Source organism: Gossypium raimondii, chromosome 4 (genome assembly GCF_025698545.1).
Source record: "Gossypium raimondii isolate GPD5lz chromosome 4, ASM2569854v1, whole genome shotgun sequence".
Taxonomy (NCBI): Eukaryota; Viridiplantae; Streptophyta; class Magnoliopsida; order Malvales; family Malvaceae; genus Gossypium; species Gossypium raimondii.
The window spans coordinates 703,120-718,425 of record NC_068568.1 but is presented as its reverse complement, the minus strand read 5'-3'; the positions used below and the strand labels follow the sequence as shown (position 1 = coordinate 718,425).

Sequence of the window (15,306 nt, the reverse complement as noted above, 5' to 3'; positions counted from 1 at the left end):
AGTTCCCGATTCAGTCTCGACTCATTTCTAATGTATGATTTGGGCCACGAAGGCCTATAGAAGGGACGATATGGTTAAACCCTGTTCCAACGACGGATACGAGTTAGGGATGTTACATTATCGCCTTTCGGTTACTTAACCTAATAATTCAAAGGATTGGTTAAAACTAAAATTGACTAACTAAAATAACTAACGAATGTGTCAAATAGCAAAACACGAAAATAATCTAATATCATCCGATTTACTAAACGATACCCACGTACGAATCCACTTAGAATTCATCTAAAATTCTCAATTTAATTTATGCAATTTATTTCCTTAGTTTCCTTGATCCATAGAAATCCCTAACTTATGCTAATATCTCTTTCGAGCATAAAAGCAACTAACTCTAGGTTGATTAATTGAAATTTCCTTCTAATTAAAACCCTTATTATCTCATTAATTCACTCTATGGATTCTCTTATTAGATTTGATTCTAATTTGGTAGATTTGTATCGACCTATTTCTAGGATTATATGCAACTCCATTCGACTATGCAAAATCTAATTACAAGAAGGGTCTATTCAACCTCAAACTCATGCCCATCAAACATGGATTAAGACCCTAGAAATATTAACCCAAGAAAAAATTTAGAATTCATAATTGAAAATAAAGATGCTAAGATTTTATTGCATAAAACTATAAATCAAATAATATCATCCATCGTAAGGCTCGTCTCCTCTAGGGATTTAGAAAATTAGTTCATACTTGCAAGAATAAACACCGATAATACAATATAACCATTAAAATAAAAGAAACCTATGATAACTTCCTCAGAAATCAATTTGGAATCTTTAATTTTGATGGAGAACTGCTTTGAAATCAACTTCAATGGTGTTCTTTTGGGTAATTTTCGTGCTAAACCAAGACGGATGTTGTTTTCCCTTTTTTATTTCCTTATATATGCCTTCTTAAAGTACCAAAAACTTAAAAATTTAAACTTCCGACTATCATTGTACACCGTTCCCAAAAGTTACACACCCTTGCCACACACCCTTGTGGTTCACATAGCTTTGTGGTCTGGCTGTGTGAAAATCTGTTACCCGTGTACAGCTTCCAGACTGCTTCAATGTTATGATTTTCACTTGTTTTTCGCTCTATTTGTTCCCAAGTTCTCTATTAAGCTTCAAAACATGAATTTAAAGGATTATAAGTATATAATTCACAATTAACACCACTTTATTACCCAAAAATGCACTAAGAATGAGGCTAGAATATGTTACTTTTGACACTTATCAAATATCCCTATACTTAAGCATTTATTTGTCCTCAAGCATAGGTCTCGGCTCACATTCAAATTAACTTTCCTTCACCCATTATTTTCACTAGTCATGGCTTAGGATAGTCTATATATAATTCGAAAATTAAACTAAAATGACAATAAAGAGCATGAGTAATCCAAGCAAAAATTTTAATTTCAAAACATAGGATTCTCCCCTACCTTATAATGACTTGAAATTCAAACCCAACCAGATTTAACATCCTTACTAAGTTTCACTCAAAACACTCAAAGTGTTTAAAGGTTAATTAATATGCACTCAATAGTCAAACAAGGAATGTTATTACCATAAGCTTGCTTAAGAATCAAATCTCCACCACTACAAATATGAGATGACACAAAGATCAAGAGGTTTTTACAAGGGTTGTAACGGGGATTAGGTTAAGAGTATAGAAGGTATAAAAGGTGAATATAGTTGAGAGTTGAAATGATAAGTTACCAAACTAAAAGAATAAGATGCTGAATTGCAAAAATTTAACATTAAAGTGAAACAAAGAATTGAAGTGAGCTTTTATATATGGTGATGATGATGATTTAAGCTCAAAAAAAAAAAAGATAATGATGCTTATAACATGAATATTGACCTCTCAATTGAACAAGATAGCCTAAAGAATTTTTAGAATGATCGAACATATCTAGGAAATTTACCAAAAATCTAATCTCAATTTAAGGGAAGCAATAAAAAAGGTAATTCACAAAATTATTGGGGTTTAAGGGTTAAAATGGAAGGGGTGATAAACAAACAAAAAGGGATTAGGCTCAAAGGGGTTTACTAGTGGGCAATGAAATGGGTAGGCTATTTAAATGTTAAATGGTTTAAATCTTAAGTATCTCTATCATCTCAGTATATCAAATCATTATATTTGAGAATTCACAACAAATGTTGGATCTCAGTAACATTTGTAATCAATCTCATACAAGTGCGCACAAGACCTTATTTACATGCCAATTTTATCCTAACATTTACTAAGTTCACATGAGCATCTCTTACACATATAAATATATATTTTCAATTTAGTCCAATTCTAACATTTAGAACCAATCAATAAATCCACAATCACACACTTATACACAAATCAAATCAATTAATTATTTTAAATATAATTATTTTAGTAAAATAAATTTTATATGTGAAATATTTATTTTTTCCATCCATATAATGGGTCCGACAAATTTTAGTATTATATATTTTTATGTGTATTTTAGATAATTATTTGAAATATTTTACATATAAAAACAATGATATTTGAAATAATTATTTTAGAATATTAGAATTTACCATACTTGCAATATAGGTGAAAATATATTGATATTTGTAATAGTTATTTGAAATATTTCACATATATTTGAAATAATTTACATATAAAATCAATAGTGATATTTGAAATAATTATTTGATTTTATAATATTAGAATCTACAATATCCACAATGTAGGTGAAAAAAATATTTCACATATAAAAATTATATTTACTATTTACTAAAAATAATGATATTTGAAATGGTTAATTGATTTTTTATAGTAGAATTTATCGTACTTACAATGCATATAAAAAAATATTTGATGTATAAAATTATATATATAGAAAAATATAAAAAATTAGTTGATGTTTTTAAAAATAAAAATAAATAACATAATGATACTTATGAATATATTTTCACTATATCCACAATGCAAGTGAAAAAAATAATGATATTTGAAATAATTATTTTATAATATTAAAATTTATGTTACCCACAATGTACGTAAAAACATTTTTTTTATATAAAGAATTATTTATAAAGAAAAATATATCAAAAATTAGTTGATGTTTTTAAAATACATATAATTTTAACATAATGATACATATGAATATATATTCATCATATCAATAATGTAAGTGAAAAATAAAGAGATTTGAAATAATTAATTTTATATGTTAGAATTTACGATACCCACAATGTAATGTAAAAAATATTTGACATAAAAATATATAAAGAAAATATATCAAAAAATAGTTGATGTTTTAAAAATAAAATATATTAACATAATTATATATAAATTATTTTCATTATATAATTACATATTTATTATTTTGTGTGTATAAATAAAGAAGTGATTAATTAAAATAAAAATAAAAGTTAATTGAAGACTTGAAAATAGCATGCTTATTAATTAAAATTAAGAAAAAAAGCTTGAAGAAATATTCATTAGGAAAAAAAATAATATATGGGGGATTCGGATATGGGACTTAAGGGTAGAAAATGCTAGAAAAATAATGAGGTCCTTGGAAGTAATAAATATTAATATTTTGATATTTTATAAAAATTTATAAACTATATAAGCATAATAGGATTTGAACTTAAGTTACTATGACTTCAACGATCTTATTCTTGTTATCAGAACATTATTTATTTCTTTTTATAAACATTTACATATATTTTTTTTAGATCTAACAAACAGGGAAGGCATTTGGTAAATTTCTGGATTTGCAGTATTTTTTTCTTCAAGCTAATTAATTCAATTTTGTATGGTGTTATCCAGGAAGAAATAGATCAACAAAAATGGGAGCTGAGGAGCCTGAAGAGAACATCACTCACATGGATGCTTGGCTTTATAAGGCAGCAGCAGAAGGCAACATTGAAGTATTCAATAATAACCAGCGGCTTCAACTTGAGCCGCTAAAGACCCCAAACCATGACAACCTGCTCCATGTTAGCTTGGCAACCCAGGAGAATGCTGTCTGGCTTTTTAACAGCGTTCACTCAATATTTAAATCGTCCCCGCACAATATGTATTCTCCCTGATAGATTTTGTATCACACGATCCGGGTTTCAATATTTTCGTAACTGTGATAAGAAGAGACAAAATATCTGATTTTATCAGACAAATTCTGTTGGGACAATGGCAGCAGCAAAAAGAAAAGAACAAGACAGAGAACAAAGGAGGAAGAAACAAAAACAATTTACTTGCTCACAAACGTGCAACAAGGAAGCAATCTGAGTTTCACAACTGATATGCTTGATTTTTCAATAAGAAAAACAATACATTTATAGCCAACTATATCAGTTATTATTACCTAATACCACTAAGTAGCCTAGTAACTTTAAAAACATTGCTTACACAAACAAGCCACCTAAACTAGTCATTCAACACCTAAACATATCAAGCTGTCATCAGCTTGTTCATTTCCAAGTAGTTTAATCAACAAAGAAACTAAAAAGAAAAACTTGTTGTTACAGCAAGTATATGTGCTGCAGCATGTCATCAAGCTGCATGCACTTCAACCAAAACATGTATCAGCAGCATGGTTGGCCAATTTCAACACTCCTCCTTGGACTCCATGCTGCAAATACCAATCATTCATCAAGTTTTTTGAACTTGGCAGCCCTTAGATGCTTTGTTTCAAGCTGACCAATTCATTTTCAACCTTGGCCTCATTCACAAACAAATCTGATTTACACACTTGACTATCCCAGTCTTTTGTGCCAAAGATTTGTTCACCAAATGGAGTCTTCTCCTCCTTCACAGCCTTGGTTGACAACACATCTTGCCTTGTTTCTTTGTTCATAACAATCTTGTTTCTTCTTGCACAAACAGTTCGTGAGTATAGTTTGCTTGCACAAACTGTCTTCAACAGGCTTGCAACTATACAACACGCATTGAGCTTCCACATGTTGCTGAGCTCACACCTTTGACAGACTCACATCTTTGCATATTGTCTTCAACAGGTGTCTTCAACAGGCTCGCACTTTGCTAAGCTTGCAGCTTTGACATCTTGCTAAGCTTGCACATTTGGAAAGCTCACACCTTTCCTTGAAACTCCTCCTCCGGCTTATTCAAGCTTGTTTGGGGGTCTTATAAGTTTGAGCCGATGTTGAGCAGGGGAAGCAAAATCAATGGTCCCTTAAGACTTAGGCTCTGATACCATTTGTTGGAACAATGGCAGCAGCAAAAAGAAAAAGAACAAGACAGAGAACAAAGGAGGAAGAAACAAAAATAATTTACTTGCTCACAAACGTGCAACAAGGAAGCAATCTGAGTTTCACAACTGATATGCTTGATTTTTCAATAAGAAAAATAATACATTTATAGCCAACTACATCAGTTATTACTACCTAATACCACTAAGTAGCCTAGTAACTTTAAAAACATTGCTTGTACACAAACAAGCCACCTAAACTAGTCATTCAACACCTAAACATATCAAGCTATCATCAGCTTGTTCATTTCCAAGTAGTTTAATCAACAAAGAAACTAAAAAGAAAACTTGCTGTTACAGCAAGTATATGTGCTGCAGCATGTCATCAAGCTGCATGCACTTCAACCAAAACATGTATCAGCAGCATGGTTGGCCAATTTCAACAAATTCTCAGCAAATGTCCATCACTGCTACTCCAGACGAATGCTAAAGGTCAAACTCCTTTGCACGTTGCAGCAAGGTATGGAGATTCTACTATTGTGAAACTTCTAATCAAGTCTTGTGCAAAAGCTAGAGATGGAGATTTAGAGAAGCTGGGAATGGATCAAGTAAATGCAGTGGGGGAGATGCTGAGGATTACAGATCAGGAATCCAACACGGCTTTACACGAAGCAGCAAGGCGTTACAATGTTGAAGTGGTGAAAGCATTATGTTGGAGTTTGAAGACCCTGATTTTCCGTATTCCGCCAACAAAAAACAGGAGACTCCACTTTACAATGTTGAAGTGGTGAAAGCAATGCTGCACACTTGGGTTATAGATTATCAGTTGTGGAAGAAGTGTTAAAAAGGGATGTATCAGCTGCCTATATAAGTGATAAAAAGAGGGGGATGACACCCCTGCTTATGGCAGCCAGGTAAAGCTATCTTGGAACAGTTTCAAAGATTCTCTCTTTATGTCCAGATTGTTGTGAAAAAGTGGACAACAAAGGTTTGAATTTACTTCATTACCTGGTTTTTAGAGGCGCTTTCTCTCCATTAAGAGTTTCTCCTTTGAAATGACACTCAAGAAGTTTATTATGCACTTCGACCTAAGAAACAAGATCAGAAACAAGTGTGTGTGTATATATTGTATTTCCATGGCTATGGTTTTATTAATATTTAAGTTTTGAATTAACATATTTAATAAATCTTCAATACAATCAGCTAATGTGGGTGGCATGGCAGAAACAAATCAATGATTTGTTGGAAGAAATTGAGACTGATCAAGTGGCGGAGGACCCAGTTCAACTCAATCTCTTGCCAACTATCTCTGCAGAAAGCTTGGAGAAGACAAGAGATGCTCATTTAGTAGTGGCAGCACTTATAGCCACCATCGCATTTGCAGCGGTAATCCCGGTGGTTTGAATAGCGAAAAAGGGTCAGAGCAAGGCGCTCCCCTTTTGATTGATGAGGCGGCAGCCTTTAAAGCATTTGTTGTAACAAATGCATTGGCCTTTATTCTCTCTGTTTCTGCCATCTTCATCCACTCCGGGGTTCTGGGTAATATGTTATCAGGATTTAAGTTTGGGCATCGGACAGTTTTATATCGAACTCTGTCTGTTTCTGGGATCCTTTTTCTATGCAACGTTTGCAATGTTGATTGCTTTCAGCACAGGCTGTTATGTGGTCTTAAAACCTTCCCACGGACTTGCCATTGTTTCATATCTCATCTACCCTGCCTTTTTTGTCTTTATGTTGCTAATTTTGAATCTTACATCATATATGTAACATATAAATATGAGAATATTACTTTATCACGGATTACTATTCTTCCAATTCCTAGTGTCAATGTTCTCTTTGAAGAAATATTACTTTTAAGTTTTTTTAGATATATCTAACTCATCAGTATTAACAATCTCCATTTAATTGAAATCAATGTTATTAGTTGATAAATACACATTTTCAAAAAAATTAAAAAATTCATAATTTATGTAAAGTAAAATTTATTAAATATAAAAAATAATAAATATGTTGTAACTAATTTTCCGTTATAATTAAAAATTAGTTTGAGGAATCATTGAAAAATATGAGATTTTAAGTTCACCACCAATTTTTGTTGGCTAGGTGTGATCAAACACCTATAAAATCACTCTTTAAAAAGAAAATTTTGATTTAAAAAAATTAATTTTGGGTACGATAGAAATTCAGAAAATAAATATTTAAGTTCAAGAGTTGATTACGTGAAAAGAAGGTTTTAGCACCCATGCCTAAAATTGATAGTTTGTTAAATATATTCGTCAATTAAAATTTATATCTCGGTATTTAATTAAAATCCAAAATTTTGATAAATTAAAATAAATATATGAAAGATGTCCAGATTGTTGTGAAAAATTGGAAAAAAGAGGTTTGAATTTACTTCATTATTTGGCTTTTACAGACCGTTCCTACAATTAAGTCATTCTCTTTTCATGACTGGTGGTACTATGGCTGCATATGGATCAATAAGAAATCTAATGAAGTTGAAAGGTGACTTTGGATTTACAGCAGCAATAACTCTACCTGGTGGTTTGAATAGTGAAAAAGGATCAGAGCAGGGCAATCCTTTTCTGATTGATGAGGCAGCCTTCAACAAATGCATTGGCCTTTATTCTCTGTTTCTGCCCTCTCCATCCAGTTTGGGATTCTGGATCTTCTTTTATGTTTCTAATCTCCTTGATTGTGCAGTGGTTGTGATGGTGATTGCTTTTAGCACAAGTTGTTATGTGGTTTTAAAACCTTCCCATAGACTTGGTACCGATTCATGTTTCATTTGCCCTGCCTTCTTTGTTTATTATTACATACAACAATACCTAGCTCTCGTGAAGATGTTGTACTAAAAAGTACTCATATTGTGTGAGACAATAAAACGAAGAGCTCATGGAGGCCCTCATGATAGAACAATTTTGCATGCAGCAGTTATGGCTGTAGATGCCAGGCAATTACATATGCAAATATATTTATTAACAACTTCATTCCCCCCCATCTCTGTATTAAACCGAAAGTCCATGTGATTCCAACTGTTAAGCACCATGGGAAGTGTTGAAATATATAGGAAGTAATAAGAATTTTATACATAATAATGAATTTACTAATTTGACATTTTTCGTAATTAAATTTAGCGTTTAATTTTTTAAAAAGAGTCAAATTTGATCATTTACTTTTAAAAACTATTTAATTATCGTTTTTACACTAAAATATTAAAATTTTAAATATAGTAGTTCGCGTGAAAGTTGGCATGAACTTCATGTTAACTTTTTCAACTTTTAAATTTTTTATAATTTTTAAATTATTTCTTGACGTGCCGGATAAATAGTGTTATCTCACAGTTTACGAGTTTTTCCATTCCTATGATAAAAAGAGAAACGAGATCAGATTTTATGGAACAAATTCTCAGCAAGTGTCCGTCACTGCTACTCCAAACGAATGCTAAAGGTCAAACTCCTTCGCACCTTGCAGCAAGGTATGGGCATTCTGCTATTGTGAAACTTCTAATAAGTCTTGCGCAAAAGCTAGAGATGGAGATTTAGAGAAGCTGGGAATGGATTGAGTAAATGCAGCGAGGGAGATGCTGAGGATTAGGGATCAGGAATCCAACACCGCTTTACATGAAGCAGCACGGTGTGGCACAGGGATTTAAATTGCGGTCGCGGTCGTATTTTCGGTCGCGTCGCGTTTGTCGCGGTTGCAGACATAACGGACGCTATTGCGATTACTGCGGGTATCACGGTCGTGAATTTTTTTAAAATTCGTACAACTTATTATAAAATATAGGAATTATAATTATAATTATAAAAAGTCATTTTTTATGATTTTTAGAGTTTTAAATATTTAGACTTTGATTGCTTTTTGCTATTTATTTGGACTTCTTTTTTTTTAATAACATTATATTAGGCTTTTATTAATAAAACAAAATTATAAAAACTGCACACTTATAATTCTAAAAAGGCCCAAAGCAGATGGCCAAAAGTAAAAAAATCTAGATATTTTTAAAGTAAAAAAATCTAGATATAATCCTAAAAAAAGGCACCGATTCCTTGCCCAATCAGCTGAAATCTGCCCTCTCTTCTTCCCATAATCCATCATTTCATTTTCAATTTGACCATTTCCTTTTTCAAAACTTTTCCTTCCGAACCGTTCCATTTTCTTATTGTTTTGAAGCTTTCTTCCTTCCGTTCTTCCTCTCCTGGTGCTTTCTAGTCTGGTTCACATAGCCAATCGTATCTTCTTTGTTCTTCAGCGTACTCAGGCCCTCAGGGAGCTCCATTTCCAGGCATACCTCCTCTTTTTTGTTTTTTGTTCTTTTTCCTGTTGTCTTCTTTGTTCTTTGTTCTTTTTCCTTTTTTTGATTGAACTGTGTTTCAGTGTTTCTGTTGATTTTTGTTTAGAGGAGATGATTTTTTTTAATTTGCTGTTAACGGAAAATAACGGGAATAGCGGCCCGTTATTGCCGCAATTGGCCATTACCCGTTAAATTGCGGCCGTGATCCACCGCTATCGGTGTGACTCCGCTTCTCACCGCTATTTTCAGCAATTGCGGTTTCGGACGGCGCCGCTACCGCTATATAACGGCCGCTATTTCGGTAACGGACCGTTATTTAAATCCCTGGTACTGTGGCATTGTCGAAGTGGTGAAAGCATTGTTGGAGTTTGAAGACCCTGATTTTCCGTATTCTGCCAACAAAAAACAGGAGACTCCACTTTATATAGCAGCTATGGCTGGAGATGCAGGTATGCTGTTGATATTAATAATTTTGATAAAATGTCTGCAATTTGTTAAAATGCAACCTGAAGCTTAGAAAACTTTCCAGCATCAGAATTAACAGGAAGAGCTTACATCATGATTTCATGGATTATGAACTATACATTTAAATTACAAATTGATAGAAGTTGTTTTTGTTAGTACAAATTTTCGATGAGGAAAATTTCGAACACACGAACGAAACTTGAACAGCAAATAAAGAAATAAGACAAGGCTTCAAAGTGTGTATCAAGTCGCTATTTTTAAGGTTATATTCGCCTCCACCTATGTTTAGTGTGCAAAAGAGTTTCGAGTAAATTAATCTCAAGGATACAATGAAGCCGATGACTATTTGTGTTTTGCACTGACGAAAATAAATCGCTAAGCACTGAGCAATATATAACAAGAAACTCAATTTAAAAAAAAAAATTTACGGTAATACTTTATAGAATAATCTAATAATATTTGAAGATGGAGGAAGGAAAGAAAGAATTTTAGAATTTGTTGATATAATTTTCAAATAAAATCTCATTCCTATTTATAAGAATTTTCATGTTTCTCCGTATACTCTTCGTAGACTCTTTAAGAAAGTGAGAATTTTATCCAATTAATGTTTTTGTTTCTTGTTTTGTTTAATGAAGACCAGAAGTTAGGAAGCTCGACAAGAGTTTAAGCCTCCGTTTTGTTTGTTGTTATTTTCATTAATTCCTAATCTAATTTGATTCTACAGTTTTATAACGTTATTAATTAATCAAAATTGTTAATACAATTAATTTTTCGATTAAAAATTTCATGATTATATATAATTTGAATGTTTTAAGGGTTTTAGAGATGAATACGTGACTCATTATTTCTTTTAGGTTTGCCTTACTTTTTTTATATTATAAGAAAATGATCAAATTTTAATTTTAGCCCTTACACAATGTGAAAATTTGGGATTTAATTTATATACATTATTTTTACATAATTTGATCATTCTTCTTTTACAATGTCATTAGTTAGCCCTTACACAATGTTGGCATCAATATTTTTAGGAATCCTATTCCAAGAAAAAATATTCATGACGAGTTCGAATGAATGTTCTAAAGGAAAATCTATATAAACATTTTCAATGTTATTTTTATTTTATATGACTACCAAGTAATTTTTTTAATTTTCAAAATATCACACTAACAAATTTAATAGAAGAATTTTAGTAGTAGTAATGATTGGACCTAAAATTTTAAATCTAAAAAATAGAGGGTCTAAAGTTCTAAAATAAAAGTATGCTTAAAGTATATTGTCCTTTAAATTGTACTGCATAATTTAATACAAATAAATAATGAACCCTTTGCGAAGCATGAGATTCATACTAGTTTATGATTAGGTTAATGGACATTAATTACCAAATTTGCTAAAGTGTCTATTTGATGAAATAAAACAATCACACGTCTAAAACATATAAGGTTGTGGAATGCTTGTACTATTATAAATAGAGGTGGTTTCTCCACTTTTAGATTATCCCGAAATTTGTTGTTTTTTTTGTAATTTTCTATTTTATCTTTTGCAGTATAATATATTTGGTAATATTCAAGGACGTAGGCATAATTTGCTGAATCTCATCAAAATTTTGGTGTTTTTATTATTATTTTTTCTCAATATTTTGTAGAGTATATTTGTAGTGATATATTGGGCTTTAAGCAGGATTATATGTGACCCTTTCAATCTTTATTGAGAATTGAACAAGTATTTTTTACGACAATAATTTACTCACTTGTATCCGGTTCACACAACACTATTAACTCTTTATGATTATACTAACAATTTAGTCTTATTTTTCTCTTTTGATAGTAAAAAAGTAGCAGCAAAAAGCTTCAAAACAAACCAAATCAAAGACTAAACTAGTTTCCATGGTAAGTAAGCAGGTCCAAAACACCAGGTGATGGCTCTTCAAAAAAATGCAGAGTAATTCCCAAATCAGGACCCAGCGGCGCCATAAAGTCTGCAATCTTAGTAGCTTCCCGTCTCTTATGCATAAATTGGAATCCATCTGCCAATAGCTTGGTCATTAGTCGCCTCTTTAAAATATCCATCGCCCCTCACATTTTCCGATTCAATGATAACCTTCCGATAGCCTTGGCGGCGGGCCAACAATTTAGTATTTTAATCATCTTTAACAACTTTGTTTTGGCCCCATTTGCTAATTTTAATTATTTTTTATTATTAAAATTAAAATTAAAAATTCAGATTGACCCATACTTACCTAACCTTTGAATTAGATTGATAAACTACATATAGATAAATCCATATATGACAAATTTTTTATAATTAAAATTTAGTATACCGTCATAAGTGTGTCATAATTTAGTGATATATAAATTTAAAATGATAATTTTGATGTTTATCTGTTAGAGATTGTATGACCCAAATCTCGTCACTTTAAATAAAATACAAAGTCAAAATAAGGAGATCTATGGGGACGAAGGATTTTTCAAGCTTTAAATAGATGTAGTCGAAACTCTTCTTGTTTTATTCATTTTTCAATATTAGTGAATTTCTCCTGCCCCATGATTATTTCCAAAAAGATTTTCACATAAAATTTATATTTTTTTTTCTTTTCTTATCGATTTGTAATTATTCTACTATCATTATTGACGTCGATAATGGAATTTGACAACGAAAAGAGATGAAGTGTATTTCATCTGCCCTTCCAACTTTGTCAAATTCCCATGGACGTTGCCATCGTTTTATGTTTGATCTGCTCTGCTTTTTATTATTATTATTACTTACAACAATACCTAGCTTTGTTGAAGATGGTTTTGTAGTGATAATCAAGAATTTTCTTAACTTCATTTATTTCCCCAAATATCTGTGAAAGGGAATTAAATCTCCATATGAAGCCAAAGTGGATGTGGTTCCAAGTGTTGAGCAGCATAGGAAGTAATCAAAATATATATGTCGCACTGCAAGGAATTCAAGGCTGCCTTGTCCACAACACAAAGGCTTATAGCTGCTAAGCACCTGCTCTTAAATTTGATTATGGCCTAATAAACAACATAGGGCAGCATTGACTTCCCCGCAAAGAGCTGTACACCCCATTTTCTTCCATTCTTCTTCTTTGCAGTTTCCTAAAACCCAAATTTCACCATCAAAAACTCCTAAAAATGATGGATTTGGTGCGTTTACTTTTCAACAATTTTTAGTATTTTAATCATCTTTAGCAACTTTGTTTTAGGGCCATTTGCTTTTCTTTTCGTTACAATTAAGTCATCATATGATAATAACATTTAATGTAAGTTATACAAATAGTCATTTAATTATTAGCACATTATTAGTTTGGTCACTCATGTTTAAAAAAGTCTAATTTAGTCACTAACGTTATGGACAATTGATATTTTTGTCATTCCTCATTCAATCATTAATAGAATGCTGATGCAACCTTTTTTATTGGCATATTAATAAATTTAGCCTTTCAATCTCTATAAATTCCAGTAATTTGATTTACACATTATGTTAACTTAATCTTCATTCTTAATTTTTTTAAAACTTAAAACTAAAATATATATTTAATTTTTTTTTCTATAAAATACATATACAAAATTATAAAATACATAAAAATATAAAAATATTTATAAATAAATGAATACTATTTTTTTTCTTCAAAGAAAATATAGGGTTTAGTCTGAATGAGTCAATATTAACTAACATGACCAAAATTTAGTGTGTAACAGTTTTCTGAGCTACCAAACACAGTCTTAGAATAAAAAAAGAACATAGAGCAGCATTAACTTGACCACGAAGAGCTGTAGACCCCATTTTCTTCCATTCTATTCTTTAATTCTTCTCCTTCTTTGCAGTTTCCTTAAAACCAAATCTCACCATAAAAAACTCCTACTTTATTGACCTCACTTCCAACCCAATATGCCACTTTTACTAAAGTGTTCAACTATATAAAGTTTTCATTCGTAGGTGACTTGAATGCAGGCATATGCAAGCAAGTAACTAACTGGAAAGGAATTTGGTAAATTTCTGATTTGCAGTATTTTTTTTCTTGAGCTTGGAATGCTTCAAGCTAATTAATTAAATTCTGTTTAGTGTTATCCAGGAAGAAATAGATCCAGAAAAAAGGAACCTCGGAAGCCTGAACAGAACATCACTCACATGGAGGCTTCGCTATATAATGCAGCAGCAGAAGGAAACATTGAAGTATTCAATAATAAACAGGGGCTTCAACTTGAGTCGCTAAAGACCCCAAACCAAGACAACGTGCTCCATGTTAACTTGGCAACCGAGGAGACTGTCAAATTCTCAATAATCAAAATCTTCTCCGTAGGATTTGTACCAGCCTATCCGTTTTTGAATTTATTCGTTACTATGATAAAAAGAGAAAAAAAATCAGATTTTATCGAACAAATTCTCAGCAAGTGTCCGTCACTGCTATTCCAAACGAATGCTAAAGGTCAAACTCCTTTGCACGTTGCAGCAAGGTATGGACATTCTGCTATTGTGAAACTTCTAATCAAGTCCTGCGCAAAAGCTATAGATGGAGATTTAGAGCTGGGAATGGATCAAGTAAGTGCAGTCAGGGAGATGCTGAGGATTACGGATCAGGAATCCAACACGGCTTTACATGAAGCAGCAGGGTGTGGCAATGTTGAAGTGGTGAAAGCATTGTTGGAGTTTGAAGTCCCTGATTTTCCGTATTCTGCCAATAAAAAACAGGAGACTCCACTTTATATTGCAGCTAAGAGAGGAGACGGCGGCGTGCTGAGTGTAATATTAGATAAATCAAAATCAGCAGCTCATGGCGGCCCCCACGGTAGAACAGCTTTGCATGCAGCAGCTATGGCTGGAGATGCAGGTATGTTGTTGAGTTAGTTCCATTTTTTTTTAATTTGAAATAAATAAAGAACAGGTCTATTGACATTTTTTTTTTTTGCTTGGATTTAGAGGCAATAAGGATAATATTAGAGAAGAAGGGGAATTTGACAAAGGAAAGAGATGAAGATGGACACACCCCTCTTCATTATGCTGCACACTTGGGTTCTAGATTATCAGTTGTGGAAGAACTGTTAAAAAGGGATGTGTCAGCTGCCTATATAGGTGATAAAAAGAGGGGGATGACACCCCTTCTTATGGCAGCCAGGGAAGGTAATGGTGGAACAAGGGCAAAGATTCTCTCTTTATGTCCAGATTGTTGCGAAAAAGTGGACAATAAAGGTTTGAATTTACTTCATTATACGGCTTTTAAAGACTGTCTTCCCATCAGGGAGTTCTGTTTTTAAGCGTGGTGGTGTTGAGATTGTATATGGATCAGTTAGAAATCTAACGGAGTTGGAAGGTGCCTGTAAAA

At 32.1% G+C, this 15,306-nt stretch overlaps 1 protein-coding gene across 1 annotated transcript; it reads left to right on the top strand.

The window, feature by feature from the left end:
* Positions 1-13,781: 13,781 nt before the first annotated feature.
* Positions 13,782-15,306, top strand: LOC105779350 (uncharacterized). Its single transcript, XM_012603105.2, has 3 exons — positions 13,782-13,974; positions 14,049-14,814; positions 14,904-15,306. Exons 2-3 carry the CDS (start codon positions 14,115-14,117, stop codon positions 15,236-15,238), a joined length of 1,035 nt encoding a protein of 344 aa, XP_012458559.1. The 5' UTR covers positions 13,782-13,974; positions 14,049-14,114; the 3' UTR covers positions 15,239-15,306.